The following is a 22,524-nucleotide window of genomic DNA, read 5'->3' as shown; positions in this document are numbered from 1 at the left end:
GAGGTCGTCTCACCGCTTTACTTTTGTAAATGTTAAACAATTCCCATCATGAAAAATTAACTCTGTGTGTGTGTGTGTGTGTGTGTGTGTGTGTGTGTGTGTGTGTGTGTGTGTCTGTGTCTGTGTGTCTGTGTTTCTAGGCATCCAAAGCTGGGCACATTAAAAACTAAGAAAAAAAAATTAGCTTTATTTGATAAAAAATTTTTTTGCCCAAAAACTACAACTTACACCCCTATACACAATTTTACCAAACCAAGTTTTGGAGACTTTAAAATTAGTTTTGTTTTTTTTTTCTTTTGTTTGAGACAGAGTCTCACTCTGCCACCCAGGCTGGAGTGCAGTGGCCATGTTCTTAGCTCACTGAAACCTCCACCTCCTGGGTTCAAGCAATTCTCTTGCCTCAACCTCCCGAGTAGCTGGGAATACAGGCATGCACCACTATGCCCGGCTAATTTTTGTATTTTTAGTAGAGACAGGGTTTCACCATGTTGGCCAGGCTGGTCTCGAATTCCTGACTTCAAGCGATCTGTCCGCCTTGGCCTCCCAAAATTGCTGGGATTACAGGCATGAGCCACCGCACTTGGCCAGAAGAAATATTTTTAATGGCAATCATTAGTCTTTGGGAAGAAACATGGCAAGGTATCCTAATTTATATAAAATAAATGAATATGACTGAAGAAGAATTGAGACTATTTCAAATGAACTTTGGAAAGGTAATTAAACCAAGAACTCTAGAAGAAATAGTTTCATAAAAGCTATCTTTATAAGCACCAAAGTGAATAGCGTAGGGCAGGTGCATCTGCTGTAGCACCTCACTGTAGGCTGGTCTGATTTAGTAACAATTCTCAATCACTTTTGTGCTCTGTACATCCTAGATGGGGCACAAAAGAAAAGAAGTGATGACATTCTAATAAATAAATTTAGCTGCAATTTCTGAGTATATCACAGGTATTCAACAAATATTCTTGGAATGAATTATTTCATGAAACCTCTAAATCCTTAGCAGCCACTGTCTTACACTAAAAGCCAGTCTAGAGCAATGAAAACCATAACATTACTAAGCACTTACTGTCTGCCAGACATTAAGCTACTAAATGGTGACACAACATTTATTGAGTACCTACTTGTACTCGGTGAGACCAAAAGTTGGTGTCTCTACTCGTGGAGCTTACAGTTCAGCCAGAAAGACAGACATTAAATATTCTCTTCAAACACAAATATGATCTCCAGTAGCCTCTCAATTTAGAATCTTCAGAGGTTTCCCATTGCTCTTAGGTCCTGAATAAATCAGGCCCTTGCCATCTCTGTTGTTTGGTCTCACCTTTGAGTCACAACACTGAGTCACACTACATTTTTCAGTGTTAGTCATGCTGTACCTCCTCCTGCTACAGCTCCTTTGTATAAGCTGTTTTCACTGACCTGAATCCTATACTACGACCTAAGCCCTAATCATCCTTTAGATCTCAGCTTAAAAGTCACTTCCTAAGTCCAGGACTTCCTAAGTCCACCTTTTTGCACTCACAGATGCGTTCCCCTGAGCTTCAGAACACGCACCTCAGTTTGTAATTATATGTTTTTATTATTACAATAATTTGATTAATGAATATGTATTTAGTAGAGTGCCTATAACAAAGTAGGTATTTATGTAAATGTATAAATTAGCACTTTTAAATAATGTGAGTGCTTGGAGCCAAAACCAGAGTAATCTAAAACTGAAAAGTCATAGCAAAATTACAGCAAAACTTCAACCAATCAAATTTCCCATTGTCCCCCACCCCTAACCAGATGGAGTAGGGACAAAGGGAAACAAATTTCATAAGGAAGGAGTCCTAAAAAGACAGTTTTACATTAAGGATTTAGTGGAAAAGGCAAATTCCAGGATTACGCTCTAAGCCTGGCCTGAGTAAGTCAAATCTCTTGTGCTCTCTAAAATACAAGTACATTGAAGCATTATAAAAAATTCAATCATGAATCATTCATACATGTCAGTATCATTTTCTTAGTACAGCAGAGAAGTAAACTAATGTACTTTAAAAATTTTTCGGAAACAGCATTTCTAATTGGTAAAAAAAAAAAAAAAAAAAAAAAAAAAAAAAAAAAAAAAAAAAAAATTAATTATCCAGAAAAATCCTAAGCATTTTCCAGTTGACCAAGTTATATTCATTTTTAGGCAATAGCCACATAAAATAGTATACAAAAATAAAAAAAAAAGAGAAATCTTTCCAAAGTTAGCCAAAAATCAACATATAGGAGTACACCTTTTTGGTGATCAAATCTATCGAGATTTTAGAATATTATTTACGTAGCTACATACACATAAGTTTTTTCTTTAGTTAGAACTCAGTTACATAGAAATGTATCAATCATGCTTGGTTCATGACACTTGTCTTCAGTAGTCCATGAATGATCTTTTATTTAATTACTATTTTTAATAATGTAATACCTACAAACCCATCACTCAGACAAAAGGCCAAGACCTTGACAACAGCTTCCATCTAATTCATACAGGGATCCGCCTTCCCCATCCCATTGCTTCTCACCCAATGTAGCTGTCATCATGAAACCCCTGTTAATCCTTTCCTTCCCACCTCTTTTATTCAGTTTATATACGTACATATGCATGTGTGTATCCCCTCTCTCTACATACATATATTTGTATATTTGAATAATTCAAATTCATATATACGTTAAACTGTTCTTTGCTTTAAAAACCAGGTATCACGCTCTATGTAATATTCCAGTAGTTATTTTATTGAGATTCATTCCTATTGTTGTGTTTGCTATAGTTATTTGATTTGACCATTGTTATAATATCCTATTGTGTTTATTCATCTACTCTACCACTAAAGAGTATTTAGGTTGTCTCTACAATGTTGCTATTATTTGCTGCTGTGAACATTAATATGGTTTGTATATTCATCCCCTCCAAATCTCATGGTGAAATGTGATTCCCAATGGTGGGCATGGGGACTGGTGGGAGGTGATTGTATCATGGGGATAGATCCATCCCTCATGAATGGTTTAGCACCATTGCCTCAGTAATAAGTGAATTCTTGCTCAGCTCCTGAGAGAGCTGCTTGTTTAAAGGAGCCTAGCTCTTCCTCCTTCCTCTCTTGCTCCCCCTCTCACCATGTGACAACCTGGCTCCCAGTTGCCTTCTGTCATGATTGTAAGCATCCTGAGACCCTTACTAGAAGTAAAAGCCAGCACCATGTTTCCTGTACAGCCTGCAGAACTGTGGGCCAATTAAGCCTCTTTTCTTTACAAATTACCCATCCTTCAGTATTCCTTTATAGTAATGTAAAAATGGACTAATATGAACATTCTTCTATATGGCAAGATTTTCTCCTTGATATGTACTGATGAGTATAACTGCTGAGTCACAGTTATTGTGCACGTTCCAATTGAAAAGATAACGCCAACTGTTTTCCAAAGAAAGTTTGGCAGTGCTAAAATCTTCAGAAAACTGGTGGATTTATATATTCTCCAACACTTGCAAAACACTATATACATTTCTTCGTAGAAAATGTTGTGTCTTTTGCCCCTGTTTATTGAGTTGATAGTGCTTTTCTTATTTATATATGGACATATGGAATAAGTCAAATTTTCTATAACATTCTAGAGTCTAAGGTAATTAATGTCTTGGTTATTAACTTTGTAAAAGTGTATGTTTTCAATCATCATTTCACATTGAATTTGGCTTTCACTTCCTCTGTAAACAAATCTGTACATATCTCTAAAGGATAACTTAAAGAATATATGTGTGTATGCATAATATGCAATATTGTTATCATGTATAAATATCAAAAATCATGAATGTCATCAAATATCCAATCAGAAGATTTAATTATACAAACGCAATCAATATATTGTAATTGGTTGATTTGTCCCTTACGTCTCTTCTAATTCATAGGTTACTCCTCCAACTCTGTTGTTTGTTTTTCTTACATTCTTTTGTTGAAGAAACCAGTTAGTCTATGCTAAAGAGGATTCCACAGTATCAATGTTGTTTTTCCGCATAGCAGCAATAATGCACAATTTCTAACCCACTCTTAAATCTAGAGATGTGATCAGATTTCAGTCTCATTTTTGCAATTTTTGTTTTCATTTGAAAGACTAGGTAGTGTAGTGTACCTCTAGCCAAAGGCATATAATGTGTCTCTTTTTCTGATACAGTGGAAGGCACTGTTGATTAGAGCCTAGATGCATTAATTCACATTAATTTAATGAAATTTTAAATGCTGGCAAATTTGCATAGTCTAGTAATGAATGAACTCTGATCTAAAAGAAATTCTTACCCAAAACTTCCTCCCTCAAAAATCTCATTGTCTTTGAAGTGCAGGCCATCAGATAATGCCTCCTAATACCTTTTCACATTATAGTCATCAATCAATCTTCTTACTAACTCCTTCTCATTCTGAATTAATGTCTTTTTCCCCATTGCTACCACAGTCACTGTTTTAGGTATAAGTCATATCTTATAGATAATCTGTGATATAAACAGACATGTTAACATCATGGTGCTCTAGAGTTCAGTCCTTGAACTTCTTGTTTATCTGTACTCATATCTTTAGTAATTGCATCCAGTCTTAAGGCTTTAAATATCTTAACATATGGCCTTTAAGTTCTTTGAATGCCTCATTTCTAACTATCTTTTCTTCCACCACACATAGCCAACCACTCCGTGGTCATATACTTTCAAAGACTAACTCCTCCGATTATGCACTGGATTGTCTCCCACACCTACCAAGGGACGTGGCTTCTATAATTAGCCCCTCTTTCTTCTGTATCCATTCCTTCCTCTTGACTGAATCACTCCTTTTGGCATACCAACATTCTATAATATCTCCTATTTTAAAAAGCTAACCTTGTTTAGACTCCACATTCTCTTCTGGTTACCACTCCTATGTCTCTCCTCTCCTGCCTATAGTTACTATCTCCCCTTTTTTATCTCATAGGCCCTCTTAAACCCTTTACATGAGGTTTTTGTCCTCATCATTCCAATAAATTGGTTCTTTTCAAAGACAACAGCAACCTCCATGTTGCCAAATCTAACAGTCAATTCTCAGTTCTAATCTTACCTCAATATTCACCAGTAAAAGGGACAGTCGGTGATCTTTCCTGAAACACTTTCTTCTTGTGGCTTCAAGATACCCGATTCCTCTAATTTTCCTCCCACCTCACTGACCATTTTCATTCTCTTTTACTGGTTCCTCCTCATTTTTCAGACATTTTAACAGACATGTTAGTGTCATAGTGTTCTAGAGCTCAGTCTTTGGACTTCTTGTTTATCCATACTCACAACCGTGGCGATTTCATCCAGTCTTAGAGCTTTAAATATCTTAAATACAGTCTGTCTGCTGATGGCTTCCAAATTTATCTCTCTAGCTTACACCTCTCCCCTGAACTCCAGATTCACTTATTCAACAGCCTACTTACATCTCTATTTGGATGCCTAATAAGCATTTCAACTTCATAAAACCAAAATTAAATTGTTGAAACCACCCCCCTAACATCCCACCTCAAACCTGTTCCTCCTACAATCTTCTCCACTTCAGTTACTGGCAATTCCATCCTTGTTTTTTTGCTGAGGCCAGATGCCTTGGAGTCATCCTTAACTTCTTTCCTCTCAGAACTCACATTTTATCTGTTAGCAAATGCTGTTGACTCTACCTTGAAAGTACATACAAAACAAGGTTAATTCTCAACACTTCTACACTATGCTCTATTCCAAGCCAACATCATCTTTTACACAGATTACTGCAATTGATTCCTAATTGGTTTCCCTGCTTCAACTCTTGCTCACCTATAGTCTAAACGTAAGTCAGATCACATCACACCTCTAATCAAAGCCTTCCAATGGATTCCCATCTTACACAAGAGTAAAAGCCAAAGTCCTTACAATGACCTACAATGCCCTGCACAACTTGGCTTTATGTCTCTGACCTCGTGTGTTATTCTAATCCTCCTAGATCGTTCTGCTTCCTTGATCTCTGGCCTGCAGGAATTTCTACTTTCCTTTGTGTTTGCTCTTCCTTCTATATGTAACATTCCCCCTCCAGATATCTACGTGGCATATCCCCTCACCTCTTCACTGTCTAACGTATGACATAAAATGTCACATTTATTGTCTTTCCCCACCACCCTTCCACCACACACTAATACAATCTCCATAATAGCAAGGATTTTGTTGTTGTTGCCTTTTTGTCTGCTGCTATTTCCCTAGTGCCTAAATGGTGTCATTTGTTGAATGAATGGATCAACCAACAACCTGCCTTTCTGGCCTTATTTTTCCACTTCCCTATATATACTCTGTGCACCAGACTGTTTGTTCCCAATACACCATATTCCTTACACTTTCATTCTTTTGTTCTTGCTTGGACTCCTAGAGCCATCAGAACCTTGTTCAAACGTCACCTCTTTACGGAGCTACAAGTAATTATTGAATACCTACTACTGTGCTAGTTGCTGGAGAGATAAAGATGATATATGATATCTCCATTTACATGTCTAATGGATTCTTAGCTTAACATGGCCAAAACAGTATCCTTAATGTTCACCTCTCTCTAATGTTTCTTTTCCATTCTCCCCATCTCAAAAAATGACACCACTATCACTACCTAGGTTGCTTAAGCCAAAACCCAAAATCCCAGTTGCTTAAGCCAAAAACAAAACAAAACAAAAAAAAATCCTTTATTTTTCCTCCTTATCTAACCCATCAGTAATTCATTAGTTCTCCCTTCAAAATACATATCAAATCCATCAGTTTCTCGCCATCTAGACCAGGGCTGTTGAACACAACTTCCTACAATGATAGAAATGTTTTTTATCTGGTCTGTCCAACACAGTGGTCACTAAACACATGTGGCTATTAAGTACTTGAAATGTGGCTAGTGTGACCAGACAACTAAATTTTTCATTTGAATTAATTTAAATTTACACAGCCACATAGGGCCAGCAGCTACTGTATTAGCCAACACAAATCTAGATTATCGTTTTGGTTAAAGCCACCATAATCTCCCAGGTAGACTACAGCAATAGCTTCCCAACTGGTCTGTCTGCTTCTACCTCTGCCACCATACCCATTCTATACTATACTCATCCCATGTTACTTCTCCACCTCTCCAAAAGTTCCCATTTAGAACACAATCAAATCTCTTAGCAAGGCCTTCAAATCCCTTTGTTATCTGGTCCCCATCTACTCTTAAAACTCCTGAACTACTTCTCTTCTCCTCACTCCACTCCTGAGATTACATAATCTTCCTTTGCTTACAACACTTGAAGTTTGTTTCATTTCTTTGATGTTGCTCTTCCCCTTCCTTTGAAAACACTCTGTCCCCAGATTTTCAAACGTCCAGATCTTTATCATCCTTTAGGTCTTAGGTCAAACCTATCTTCTTAGTGAGGCTTCCTCACACCTAACCTAAATCAGCCCTTCTTCTTTCCTAGTCACACTCTGTGACGGCATCATATTTCATTCTCATAGCACTTATCTTTGCCTAAAATGATCTTGTTAATTTGTTTACTTACTGTCCAGAACATAAAAACACAAGAAAGAGATGTTGTTTTTCATGATTATATCCCCCTATGCCTAGAACAGCACCCATCCCGTAGTAGGTGCTCGATAAAAATTTGAATTAAAAAAAAAAAAAAGCCATAATTCCTGCTCCTAAGTACTTCAGTCTTGTGGGAAATACCAATAAGAAAATGTGCAATTATAACACAATTTAAGGGCTTTGGAAAAGGTGAACATTGAGTGCTTTGGGAGCAAAGAGGAGTTAGAGCCTAACCTAGTCTTAGTGAGTAAAGTAGGTTTTCAGGGGTACAGTTGATCCTCAGACAGTGTGGGGGTTAGGGTGTCAACCCCTGTGCACTCGAAAATTCATGTTTAACCTTTGACTCCCCCTAAACTTAAATACTAATAGCCTACTGTTGAGCAGAAGTCTTAGAGATAGCATAAATAATTAACACACATTTCACATGTTAAATGTATTATATACTGTATTCTTACAATAAAGTAAGCTAGAGACAAGAAAACGTTATTAGGAACATCATAAGGAAGAGAAAATATACTGACTACTCATTAAGTGGAAATGGATCACCATCAAGGCCTTTATCCTCATCATCTTCATATTGAGTAGACTGAGGAGGAAGAGGAAGGGGAGGGGTTGGTCTTGCTGTCTCAGGGCAGCAAAGGCGGCATAAAATCCAAGCATAAGTAGACCAATGTGGTTCAAACCCATACTGTTCAAGGGTCAAATGTAATTGCACTTAAAAGACAAGTCGGAATTGGCAGCCTAGGGAAAGAGAGATGTGGATAAAGTATTCCAAGCAGAGGAAACAGCTGAAGTACAAGAAGCAAGATGGTAACTTGATAGATCAAAGAAAAATGGATAAATTCAGAGGACACTTAGGGAAAAAAAAGTACAGACCTTAATGATTTATTGTATGTAAGAAATGAGGGAAAAGAAGAAATTAAAGATTTTGCCCAAGTTTGGGGCTTAGGAAACTGCATGAATGGTATTTTCATTTACCTCCCCTCCACTCTCCCACCCCCAAAAATACAGAGGAGTAAGTTGGAAGAGAGAGAAACGTTTAGCTTCAGGTGATTCTGTGACTTTAGAATGTGAACATCTGATAAACAATTTGATACATGTGCTCAGAAATCCAGAGAAATAAAAGGGCCAGAAATCATCAAGATTTGGAAGTCTTCAGCATAGAGATAGCAAACGGCATCATGGTAATAGATGAAATCATCAAAAGAGGGTTCACTAAGAAAATTGCAGTAGCTCGGTATACTTGACTGCATCAATACTTAACAGCCAGGAAGATAAAGAGGGGCCCATAAAAGAAAGTTTTCAGAATAAACAAGAATGAAAAAAAGAAAACAGAAGCCTGAGGTGTCATGGAAACCTAGAGACATTTCAAGGTGGTGCTGGCAGTTAATGATGTTAAAAAGCTGGCCATACGTTAAATAAGATAGACTAAAAAGAATTAGACAGGCCGGGTGCGGTGGCTCATGCCCGTAATCCCAGCACTTTAGGAGGCCAAGGTGGGCATATCACGGAGACAAGAGATCGAGGCCATCGTGGGCAACATGGTGAAACCCTGTCTCTACTAAAAATACAAAAATTAGCTGGGCATGGTGGCGGTTGCCTGTGGTCCCAGCTACTCAGGAGGCTGAGGCAGGAGAATCACTTGAACACAGGAGGCGGAGCTTACAGTGAGCTAAGATTGCACCATTGCATGCCAGCCTGGGCGACAGAGCGAGACTCTGTCTCAAAAAAACAAACAAGCAAACAAACAAACAAAAAAGAATTAGACAAAATCAAATCATCTCTACCAGACTAGCAAGCATTCATCTTTTGACCAAGTAAAATCAAGTTGCATTAATAACTATGGAGGAAAGAAAAACAAGGAAAGAATCAATTCAACAAATTCTACTTCATGGGAAAGTGGATTTTTCTTTAAATCCTGTTTGCTCCTTTTAATTTTCTACCAGTGGGTTTTAGGTTATTCATTTGTAATTTTTTTCAATTTGGGTTAATAAAGAAATCATGCAATAAATATCCTTCATTCTTGGCATTCAGTGCCCAAACTTTCTTGCTAATTCCAGAGTTCCATTTTTGCAATAAGGAAACTATTCCTGACAGTCCAAGGCTACACAAAAGAAAACCACGGAAAGGATAAGGTTGCTCTCTCTGTTTAAATCACTAACACTGTTAAAGACTAATAAGCTTGTACGGTAGCAAAAATACATGAGTGGGTTTTTTTTTGTTTGTTTGTTTTTTGTTTTAAGATCAGACCTACAATTAAAGAGGCAATGTAGCTGAATGAATTAATCTTGAGGCTGGAAGCCAAAAGTTTTAAACTGCAAATTCACCTCTACCAATTACTTTCTGATCAACTCTGACAATCTTCTACAATTCCTTCAGAAAATAGCAAACAATTAAATAATCCTGTATCAGAATGAGACAGCCAAACAAAAATAAAATGATTGAAAGTAAATAAAGAAATGGAGGCAAGAAAACACTGATAAATATGACATCACAAATAAATCTTTGGGCCTGGGCGCAGTGGCTCAAGCCTGTAATCTCAGCACTTTGGGAGGCTGAGGCAGGCTGATGGTTTTGAGCTTAGGAGGTTGAGACCAGCCTGGCAAAATGGCGGAGAGCCTGTCTCTACAAAAACTACAAAATTAGCAGGGTGTGGTGGCACATGCCTGTAGTCTCAGCTACTTGGAAGGCTGAGGCATGAGAATCATTTGAATCTGGAAGGAGAAGGTTGCAGTGAGCCAAGATTGCACCATTGCACTCCAGGCTGGGCAACAGAGCTAGACTCTGTTTTTAAAAAAAAAAAAAAAAAAAAAAAGGAAAAGAAGCCTTAGAATCCTCATGACAACTGCAACTGCTTATCTATAAAATCTGATTTGTGCTTTTAGGAACTGTAGAGATAGTAGGACTCATACCCAAATGGGTAAAATTTCCTCAAAATCTTTCAGGGTTGGCATTGTAAAAGTGATGAGGTCAAGGTGTAAGGCAAATATGGAAAGATCTTTCCCTTCTCCACTTTCTTTCTAGCATATGACACTTTTAGTCTGGCCATTTCAGCTCTCTCTTCTCATAGGAAGTGGACACTCAGTGGGGAAGAGCAAAGAGATTTAGCTTAGATGTTACCCAGTAACTAGAACAAAGTCATTAATAACATGGAGTTGAAGTCAGAGATGAACTGTTTCAGTTAAGTGAAAACCATTTGGAATAATGAAAGAGGACTGGAATTAGTTTGTAAATAGCTAATTCCTGCTCTGGGCCAATGCTCATCAAATACTAGGGATTATACCAGTGCCAACACATTTAATCCTCAAATGAGGTGTCCCATTTTCAAGTTAAAGAAACAAAGGATAGGAGAGGTGAGTCGCCAAGATCATGGGGGAATTTTAATTCTTATGATAATCTTTAAAAACCTCCATATACATACTCTGGACCATCTAATACATAGGTCCTGGATGATAACCTCATAATCAAGTACTGCCATGCAATTTCAGGGACCTCATTTTTTTTTTTTTGTTTATGTTTATGACTAAGTGAACTTCAAGTGAAGATCATATGACATCGAAGCTTACTCTAAGAATGAAGGTTTCATAGCAGTGATGTGAGAACTGAGTCATCACCGGTCATCCACACCAATCCCATAAAAGCCTGCTCTGAACAGTCAGTGGCATACTCATGCTGCCCGTAAGATGCACCGCATGGGTCCGTTCATTAAAAATACCAAATCGCCATAGTTCACTAACGATAAGTACAGCAGTAAAGACTAAATGAATGTTCCAAATCTCAACAATAACTGGACCAGCCATTTATTTAAGGATTTCAAGAATGATGCTGTATTAGTTTCCCATTGCTGCCATACTTCAAACTCAGTGGCTTTAAACAACACAAATGTATTATCTTACAGTTCTTTATCCTAAAATCTTGACATATGTCTCAGTGGGCTAAAATCAAGGTGTCAGCACAGCTGTGTTGCCTTCTGAAGGCTCTGGGGCAGAATTTCTTTGCATTTCCCAGCTTGTAGAGACTGCCTGCATTCATTGACTCATGCTCCCTTTTCTCCATCTTCAAAGGCAGCAACGGCCAGTTGAGTGCTTCTCACATTTTATCATTCTGATGTTGTTTCCAAGTTCAGACCTTTTTCTCTGACTCTTTTCTTCTACTCTTCTCTACTTTTAAGAACCACTGTGTTAATATTGAGCCCACCTACATGATCCAGGATCATCTCCCTAGTTTAAGGTCAGCTGCTTAGCAACGTTACCCTTTGCCATGCAACCTAACATATTCACAAATTCTGGGAATTAGGAAATAGATATGGGGGGTGGGTATTATTCTGCTTACCACACTTACATGCTACTCTTGTCATCAAGTAAACAGCATAACTCCACAGGGTTATCAAGTTGTTCCCATTAATGCTGACATTCAAAGATTGCTCAGTGACAAAGGTCAGCCTAAATATAATGTCTGATTTTAATGAACTAGCAAATAACATCTCAGAGATATTAATACTGTTTTTACTTATTTGAGACGGAGTCTTGCTCAGTCGCCCAGGTTAGAGTGCAGTGGCGCGATCTCAGCTCACGGCAAGCTCCACCTCCCGGGTTCACGCCATTCTCCTGCCTCAGCCTCCGGAGTAGCAGGAACTACAGGCGCCCGCCACCACACCCGGCTAATTTTTTTGTATTTTTAGTAGAGACGAGGTTTCACTGTGTTAGCCAGGATGGTCTCGATCTCCTGACCTTGTGATCCGCCCGTCTCGGCCTCCTAAAGTGCTGGGATTACAGGCGTGAGCCACCGCGCCCAGCCTAATTCTGCTTTTTTTTTTTTTTTTTTTTTTCTGGAGTGCAGTGGCGCGATCTCGGCTCACTGCAAGCTCCGCCTCCCGGGTTCCCGCCATTCTCCTGCCTCAGCCTCCCGAGTAGCTGGGACTACAGGCGCCGCCACCACGCCCGGCTAATTTTTTTGTATTTTTAGTGGAGACGGGGTTTCATTGTGTTAGCCAGGATGGTCTCGATCTCCTGACCTCGTGATCCGCCCGTCTCGGCCTCCCAAAGTGCTGGGATTACAGGCTTGAGCCACCGCGCCCGGCCTAATTCTGCTTTTTTAATAGTAGATTTGTGTGAACACGCTTTCTCTGTACCAATCTTATTTGACTCACAATATAAATTTAGTATTTGATCTCCTCCTACTGTTTCCACTATTAAACTCTCTAACAATGATTTGGTTGTTATGAAACACTATTATTTGTCACATTATACTATTGATACTGCTTTGAATTCCATTGATTCCAGTGTGGGTTTTTTTGTATTTAAATTGTGAATTTCTTTTGGTTTCATAGTTGCATTCAAACTATATACATATAAAGTTTATACGTAGGGCTTTGTTTCTTAAGTAATGGTATGTTAAAAATAAGTCAAAATCGGGGATCCATAAATTTCTTTTTTCTTTAAAAGGAATTTATATAACTCTCAGTTTTAAGAAAAACTGGAGTGCTAGAGCATTAACAGCATGGCATTTGGAATCAGGTTTGACATCAACTACCAGCTCTGTGACTTACTAGGTGTGTGGCCTTGGATAAGCTGCTATTACTTCTTAGATAATGCAGTTTCCTTGTCTATAAAGTAAGCCTACTTTAGACACTGATCGCGAAGATAACATTAAATTAAAGATGTAAAATGCTCCATACATTCAGCAGAACCTTGACCAAAAAGAAAAAAAAAAAATGCTTGGTACAGTTCCGGGCCACTACCAGGTACTCAATAAGTAAGAGCAATACTTATCTTATAAAACTGTATCCAAGCTTAAAGATAAATGAGACAGTTGTTAGCGTCTAGCACGTTACATTTTCTCAACAAATATTAAACTGCAACTTTAAATGATTGAAAGAAACACAGTATTGCACAATTAATATTTATATTTTCTAGGGTCTAGTCAATTTTAAAATAATTATTTATTTATCTTTGAATTAATTATCTTATTTATCTCTATATTTACCTGACTTTTAAGTTTGTAATTTATTCCAAGGGGAAAAAAACACATTTGCCTTCCTAAAAGCTTTATGATTACAGTATTACTTTCAGTTCTACAAGTAACATACTATGTGAAATAATCTTTGACATATACTTTCCAACTTTCCAAAGAAAAAAATACCCTGATATGTTAGTGAAAATTGACTAGATAAAAATTGTAAAAATGAATCTAGAAATGTCAAAACCCTGAACGACATTTAAAGTTGGATAAGAACCAACTTCTAAGGCTTCATTCATCACTTGAGAAGAGTACCAATTTAGAAACAATGTCTGTTCATTCTAACCAAGAGTGTGCAAAAAAGGACTCATAAAGGTTAAATGAATTAACACTTGCTGAATATGAACATGAAAAAACATCTTCGTAAAAGGTTAACAATAAACAATCATTATAAAATTCCTAAAAAACATTTTAAGACAGGTGTCTCTTTGGCATTATCAGATACAAAAATACTTACAGTTTGATAATATGAGGATGACGAAAGAGTTTTAGATTTTGAATTTCTCGTTTTATTTTTCCAACAACATCTAAACTGCGAATCTTCTGTCTATTTAAGATTTTAACTGCCACTTTATGGCCTGTTAATTGATGTTCTCCAACTAAAGGAAAGAAAAAGGAAAAAAATGTGCTGTTATGTCAACATAATCATTTATTCATGCTTCCTTCCATTGTGCCCTAAACTTCACTACTTACATATACCATGTTTATATCACTTGTTGTACAAAACTACAGTTCCTTTTACTTCTATTTCTTCTATTAGAGTATGCACTCTTTGAGGACAGAAATTGTATCTTAGTCATGTCTGTATCTTTTGCACCTAATAGAGATGCTCATATTTGTGGAATGTTTGTGAAAATGATTACTGAATTCTATATTCTTACTAAAAATATAATCAACTTTAGAACACTGTTTGGACAGGAGAGAACTCACTGTTTCATTAATCTCTTTGTTTCTCTTCTTCTGTTTAATGCCAGTCATTGTATTATAGAAGAATACATAGTGTAATAAATCAAAAATTCAGAATAATTACTATTTCAACAGAAAATTCACACATGGCCCTTTTTTGTGCCTTTTTCATAAAGTCCTCTTATTTTCCACCTATTTGATGGGATCTCTATCTCTTTCAAACTGTTATAGTATGTTTATAAAACTCATGTGCCATTTACCATTTTTAATCTATTATAAACATTTGCGTTTGTGACAAACCACGTGACCTGAGCTATTAGCTCATACTCTCCTTGGACAAGATGACCAGTGCTCATCTGAATCTCTCAGGAAGTGTATGTGCACAGTGCTTTGTACACAGAGATGCTAAATCAATATATTCTATATTAAATATAGTCCTTCTGCTTTTTCATATAACACATTCATGGCATCCACACTACCAGTGATATCTTTAAATACCGTTCAGGTGAAAAATCCCTCAGTCAGGGAACAAATTTGTCAGCTACCTCTCCCACTTTCCTCAATTCTATTCTAAACTTTCACCATTCTCCTCAAAACATGTATCTAACCCTCCTTTCAGTGACAAACACCCTTTTTATTTCTTTAGAGAACATGAAGTCATTCGGAGTGACTTTCCCTTTTTATTTATTTATTTTGAGACAGGGTAATGTTTTGTTATCCAGGCTGGAGTGCAGTGGTGTGAACATAGCTCACTGCAGCCTCAGCCTCCTGGGCTCAAGTGATCCTTCTGCCTCAGCTTCCCTAGTAGCTAGGACTATGAGAATGTGCCAGCATCCCCAGCTGGTTTTTCTTTAAATCTTTGTAGAGATGGGGTCTTACTATGTTGCTCAGGCTGGTCTTGAACTCCTGGGCTCAAGTGATCCTCCCAAAGTGCAGGAATTACAGGTGAACCCCAATTCCCTCTCTTAAAGGCTTACTTCTATCCACATCCCTCCTCCTATTCAAAGCCAATCTCATCAAATTTGGCCTTGAACCTATCTTTTCTACACTCTCTTCATATTCAACCTTTTCTCTTTTCTAATAGCTATTTCTCTTAAGCCTATCCAAATCATATACCCTCCAAAACTTTTCCATTGATCCTGTATCTTCCTCTAGTTTCCAACTTGTCTCATTAAAATTTCTCAAAAGAGTAGTTACAGTAATTACATTTATTGCCTTCTTTTCCTCCTTTATCACCATTCCTAAATTCACAGCTATCTGGTTTCCACCTCCACTCTACGGATACCAAACAGTCACAAAATACCCGTTAATTAGCAAGCCATGGATACTTTTCAGTTCTCAGATTACTTTAATCTCTGTTTCATCAGACACCGTAACTCTTTTTGGTGGTATTTCTCTCTCCTGTTTCTCCTACTAACTTTCAGATGGTTTCCTTTATGTCCTCTGCCTGTTCTTTGAAGGTTAGTGTCCCCAGGTTTCAAACCTAGGCCCAAGGTAGACCCTTATGTTATGTCATTCATCTCCCATAGTTTTAATTATCACCCATATGCCAGTGACCTCTGTCCCTCCTTTAAATTCATATTTCAAGATTAATATCCCACAAACAACTCAAGTTCAACACATTCTAAACTAAATTCAAGGGCCGGGCATGACAGCTCATGCCTGTAATCCTAGCACTTTGGGAGGCCGAGGCAGGTGGTTCACTTGAGCCCAGGAGTTCGAGACCAGCCTGGGCAACATGGCGAAACCCCATCTCTACTAAAAATAAAAAAGTAGCTGGGTGTGGTGGCACATGTCTGTAGTCCCAGCTACTTAGGAGGGTGAGGCAGGAGGATCCCTTGAACCTGGGAGGCAGAGGTCGCAGTAACCCAAGATGTGCCACTGCAATACAGCGTGGGTGACACAGTGAGACCCTGTCTCTAAAAAAAACTGTAAAACCAAAACCAAAACAAAAAAACCACATTCAACATTCTCCTTCTCTTCCTCACCAAACCTGCATCTTCCATTTCACTTGGTACCACATAACGTATATGCTACAAATGAAAAAAGTCAACTGATATAATCTCCTAAATATTTCTTGGAGTCATATTTTAACTCATTTTGAAGAAAACATTAATAATGATGACAAAAGTGACCATTAATGACATTTATTGTTTATTATGTACTAAGCTTTATTCTAAGTGCTAGGTGCCCTGCTCTCTCAACCCTACCACAACTCTATGAAGTATTATTACCCTCCAGTGTATAGATGAGGCACAGAGAAGCTAAATAAGTCACCTGAGGTCACAAAGTAAGTGATGGCACAAAATCTGACCTGGGCTATCTGACTTCAGAGCCAGCATAACTGCCACACAGTAATACCCTCAGTCAGAGTACTCCAAACATGTAATGCAATGACTTAGGAAGAACTGAGTTTCTGTCACTGGAGATTATTTTTATCTTAATAACTTTTGCAAACTGTAAATTATGTCAAAAAATTTAATGAAGCTTGAAAGTTACTTTCTCAGCATATAAAACAAACAAAGTGAGACAAATCAAGTTCAAGCAATATAACTTACTAACATTCCAAAATATGTTTCCAGGACTCCAGAAAAACCTTATCGATTTCTAGGAACTTTCTATTCAGTTAAAGTAAGCTAAATGGTTTCTTGATGCCTGAGTAGTTTATTACTCATCTTTGGGAATTTTATAATACTCAAACACCTTGCCAGGGTGGTCTAACAAATACGTCTCTCTCCTCAAATCCCCGATAGCCTCAATGAAATAACTAGCACTGAAATCCCTACAATGGGTGTTTAGCCTTTTTGCCTAATAATGCCATAATTGGTACTTAACCATAATTAAATCCAAACCTAACCACATTCCACCTGAAAGCTGAATGAATGTTCCTGAAAATCTTGTGATAAATACAGATTTAAGGTCAAGAATTTCTTCTATGTATATTATAGATATAAACTTTTGTTTGTGTAAATTGAAACAAAAGAAATTAAAAAAGGCTTGGATGCCTCAAGGTTTTATTACCATTCATTTATTCAATCTAAAAACATTTGCCGAGCATATGCAAGAAATGGTCATCATAGACACATGAGAAGAGATTTTTAAATACACCTCCAAGTTTTTTGGAGGGCGGGGGACAGCAATAAATAAACTGAAATGAATCTTGGACAGTATTACATCTGCCTGAAGACTGTCAGATATACCATATTTGTAAAGAGTAGATGAGAAATAAAATTATAAAAACATCAATAATAAATAATCTTGCCATAATTTATCATCTATATATGTAAATATCCAGATCAATACCTACTTTGACAGGAGCAATTAGAAACATTCATCCATTGAACAACGATTTAATGAAGGCCTACTCAAGTAAGTAGCTGTACTAATTACATTACACTGCTGGTTGTCCCCCAATATCTTCTGCATCTTTATTTCTCCCATACATGAAACTCCCAAATTACAACTGAGTACATGGCTACACAGTGTACACCCTGCTTCTTAGCCTCTCTTGCAACTATTAATAGATGCGGCCACATGAATATGTTCCAGCCAGTGAGATATAAAGCAGAAATATCCCTAACAACTTCGTCTTCATCCCTTCCTTCATCCTGAAGCCTGGAATATCAAAGCCACCATTTTGCACCTCGAGACCAGACTTAAGAAGGGGGAGAGCAACAAGAAAGAGAAAACCATATTTTTGACACCATCAGACATGACAACAGTTTACATCACCTGCTCAGACTTTTACAAGACAGCAAAATATTTCTATTTGTTTAAGCCACTCTTATTTTGGATATTTTTGTCACTCAAGGCTGAATCTAAATAACACACTATTTAGAATATTTTAAAACTCAAAACGTTTGGAATCTACTTCAAATTTCCACTTTTGCTGAATAATCATATATGAGTTGATGGAAATGAATTATAATTTACAGTCCACACAATTTTTTGGATTAAAAAGTTAAAGAGCTCTACAAAATTATCACCCATTAGTGGGTTCATTTTGTTTTTCCTAAATTTTGGCCAAAATATACAAAATACTCTTTAAAGCTATGGAATTTTAAGGGGGGAAAAATCCACACTCACCCAGACTATGCCTTTTATATTTTACGTTTGATAAGGTGAAGCGTTGTCACACAGAAGGAATTAAACTGATTTATGTTGTTTGTTCCAGAAGGAAGAACTGGGAATAGTCGATAGACTCTCCTTCAACTAACAGACTTGTCTGATCCATGAAGACTCCCCTAAACTTCCTTTTCACCACTCTGGTCTATACTGAAACTTTCATTTTTTAAAGGTAACTACTATATACTGAATATACTTTTTTTCCACCAGATGTATAACACAAACATTTACTTGATTCTCAGTTCATCTCTCAATGCTAGAAGGGAGGGGGTCAGAGGCTAAATCCCTTGTGTCTTTGCCTATTGTCAGGAACACAGATGCTGGCAATAATAAGCCAGGAAATGGGGCTGGTTAAAAATTTGCAGAGAGGTTAAGAATTTGCCCATAGTCACTCAGCTAGTAGGTGAGTGACCACGGTAGATCCCATTAGGCAGGGCTGGGATTTAAACCCAAGCAGCATGTCCCCAAAATCAGCATTTTTTTTTTTTTTTTTTGGAGACAGTCTGTGACCCAGGCTGGAGTGCAGTAGTACAATCTCAGTACACTGCAACCTCTGCCTCCTGGGTTCAAGTGATTCTCCTGCCTCAGCCTCCCGAGTAGCTGGAATTACAGGCGCGCACCACCACACCTGGCTACTTTTTGTATTTTTAGTAGAGACAGGGTTTCACCATGTTGGCCAGGCTGGTCTGGAACTCCTGACCTCAGGTGATCTGCCTTCCTTGGCCTCCCAAAGTGCTGGCATTACAGGTGTGAGCCTAGCCAAAATCAGCACTCTTAATGCATCATCCAGTATTCAAACAGAGGAAGCTCAGCCATTTATCAGGATTATCATAAGATAAATTCCTGCATTAAGTAACAGGTTGGAGTAGATCAAGGCTAATTCCCCTTCCCACTCTAAGACTTTTCTAATGATACCCCTAAGGATCATTTCACATTGAAGGGTATAAAGCTTTTAAGCCACTCCTGCCTCTTGATGATTCTGGTTGCCACTTTCTGGATGCTTTTCAGTTTTGACACATTTTTCTTTATATACAAGACACAGAACTTCACACAGCTGTGTTATACAGATATAAATACACAATTGTTTTACACAAAGATTATAAGCTTTCAAATTTCCAATATCACTCCCAAATGAAGTCCAGCATTTTTTACCACAGGCAAGACACTATAGTTTAAAAGGCATAGTTTGGAACACTTCTGTATCTGTACATCATCCCATAGTAATTAATATCAAATACATCCTCATTCTATTTTAATATATTATATAGTTTAGGATATTATCATATCTAGTAAAACAAAAGGAACAATTAAAAGATAATTATTTTGGGCCCAAATTATAATCCATTTTTCTGCTAGGATCAAACAAAGAAAAGAGTTGCCAAAATGTAAAGGCTATGGAAATACTGCATAATACTTTGAACTAATCCAAAGAAAATGAAGCTTCAGTCCACAAAAAGAATCTAAGTACTTAATTTCACATGCTCCACTGGACAAGGTGCTGAAGGTGGTATTTCTTATACCCTAAAGAGTCCCCGACTGGTGTACAAAATTTGCTTTTAAACTACTTTTTTGGTGCTTGAAAAGTTTTTTTTCTCTTTGGAATCGTGGCAATCATAGTGCTCTAGGAAGTTATTAGCCTATATAATAAGTAAAATCAAGTCTATCATCGTATTTTATCTAAATAAATAAAATCAAGCCTACCATTGTATTGCCATAGCTGCAAAAGTTTCTTAGAATTTTTGGGACATATTTGAGGTGGTCTGACTTAAAATTTAGACTAAAAAAATATGTGCACTAAATCCTTCAGGAGGGTCTCCAAGTGAAGGCACAAGAGAGACTACTAAGAAATGGACATCATCCTTCAGGGTGTCTACAGGAGGCAATTTATAATCCAGATTTGTAGCAGGGGTTATTTAGTGACAGTTAATTATTCTTTCTCACAAATCTGTGAGGGATACCTAGCAGGTGTGTATCTGTATGTATATATTCATGTTTAACATTTTACATACATTGTTTCATTTTAAGCTTTTAATGACTCTATGAGGAAATTTTATAGATGTGGAAACTAAGACTTAGAGAAATTCAAACTGACTAGTAATGGACAGAATCAGTATTTAAATCCAGATCTATCTGATTCTAAAGCCTATATTCTTAATGATTATACTATAATGCAATCTATGGTTACCCAATGAAAGATTTAACTCATAATGTCTAAAATAATGCTATCATATTAAAAGTATTATAGAAGTTATTAATACACACCATATGTAATAACAATTTGGGTTTGGGAGAAATGACACTTAGAATTCCAAGTTTAGATGCTAGAGACATAGCTTTCTAGTTACAGTGGCATTTTTGGCTACCAGTTACAATGTTCCCCTCATGACCCTAAACAGTCTGAGGGCCAGACCTTTAAATTGACCCTGAGTTTAAGAAGTTGGGGGAAAAATGTTGGGGGCAAGAATGAATGAAATGAGGAACGAGCATAGATAAGTTTTGGCTCTGATGGAAGGGCTGTGTATCAGTCCTCAGCCAGCTCCACTATCTTATTTTCTGTAGACCCCAGAATTAGAAACACTTCTCTTTCCACTAATTACTTTTGACCAAAGTGTCCATACGTTATGAAATACTTTAGTAGTAAGAAAGATTAGTCTTCTGTATACCCTCTAATTACAGGTAAGGCAAGCTGACTGAAATGAAAAGCAAGGGGAAGATTCAATAATTTTTCTACGATGGTTTTGGACAGAAGCTCTGGGAGTCAGGACAAATTATGGTACCACACAGAATGGAGGCTCCACTGATACTGGGAAACTGAAACCCATTCTACACTTATAGCATGTTATGCACCTAATCGGAAAATCGGAGTAAGAGGGTAATCAGAACGGTTGACTATTAAAGGACTTCATATAGTGTGATAGGTATACACATAGTATTTGTGTAATACATATATATGTCTCTGCCTGTCTTTCCTGTATCATCATTCACCATTCCCTCACCTCAAGTGTTATACTCCAGTCATTTAGAACTATTTGGAACTTCCCATAAGGACTGTGCTTTCTCTCATTTTCAGAGCCAACACATGCCCAGTTTATGATAAGCATTCAGCAAATTTCAGTTGAATTGTATTCAGTGGAATAAATGCCATTAAATATGTGAACCATTTAAATTCCCATTCACCAAATCTCCAATGCATCACGTCTATGTCTCATTTGTCTTTCAAAATTCAGCTGAAGTACCATCTTTCAGTAAGCATTCCCTAACTAGCACCCCATTCCCCAACTCATTCCACCAACCCAACAGTCTGATTAAGTGATGTTCTAATGTAATCCCACAGCTCCTCTTCCTGGCAGCTCTTAACATCAAGTGCTGTAATTACCTACTTTGCTGCTGTTGTTACTGATCTCCTTTACAGTGGCCAGCTCCTTCAAACAGGGTCTGTATCTCATTTATCATTGATCCTTGGCATCTGGCACAGTACCTAACACATAACTAACACTCAGTAACTACTTATTTACTGTTTGGGAAAAAAATGCAAGACTAACTCTAATATTTGGGGTGCATGAATATACGATATAGGCTTCATAATCTACTAGTATTGCTGCTTTAGAATATGAGGCGTAAGTTCGGTGTGCTAATCACTCTCATATCTGAGCAAACCAACAAATACCTATCAAAAGAGAGTTATTATCTATATATTCCAAGTCCTAAGGAATTCTATGTAGTACTTCATTCCAGAAGCTTCTAAATATGGAAAAGAATCAAAAGAAAAAATAATAACCATCAGCACCAGAACTACAATTTCCTCAAGGTCTAGGCATTACAAAAGAAGGTATATGTCTCACAGGAAAACAGATTTAGAAAGGAGGAGATCTAGATGGTCAATAAACACGAAAAGGTGCTCAATATCATGGGTCATCAG

General features: G+C 37.4%; 1 protein-coding gene across 2 annotated transcripts in view; it reads right to left on the bottom strand.

Annotated features, from left to right (window-relative positions):
* The window catches only part of PRKAA2 (protein kinase AMP-activated catalytic subunit alpha 2), a 68,181-nt gene that overhangs the window by 24,723 nt on the left and 20,934 nt on the right, over positions 1–22,524 (bottom strand). For both annotated transcript variants that reach the window (XM_050751719.1, XM_050751791.1), the window contains exon 2: positions 14,032–14,173. In XM_050751719.1, coding sequence (XP_050607676.1) covers positions 14,032–14,173 — 142 coding nt within the window. The remainder of the gene's footprint in view (positions 1–14,031; positions 14,174–22,524) is intronic.

This window comes from Macaca thibetana, chromosome 1 (assembly GCF_024542745.1).
Source record: "Macaca thibetana thibetana isolate TM-01 chromosome 1, ASM2454274v1, whole genome shotgun sequence".
Lineage (NCBI taxonomy): Eukaryota > Metazoa > Chordata > Mammalia > Primates > Cercopithecidae > Macaca > Macaca thibetana.
This window is presented reverse-complemented; position numbering and strand designations above follow the sequence as displayed.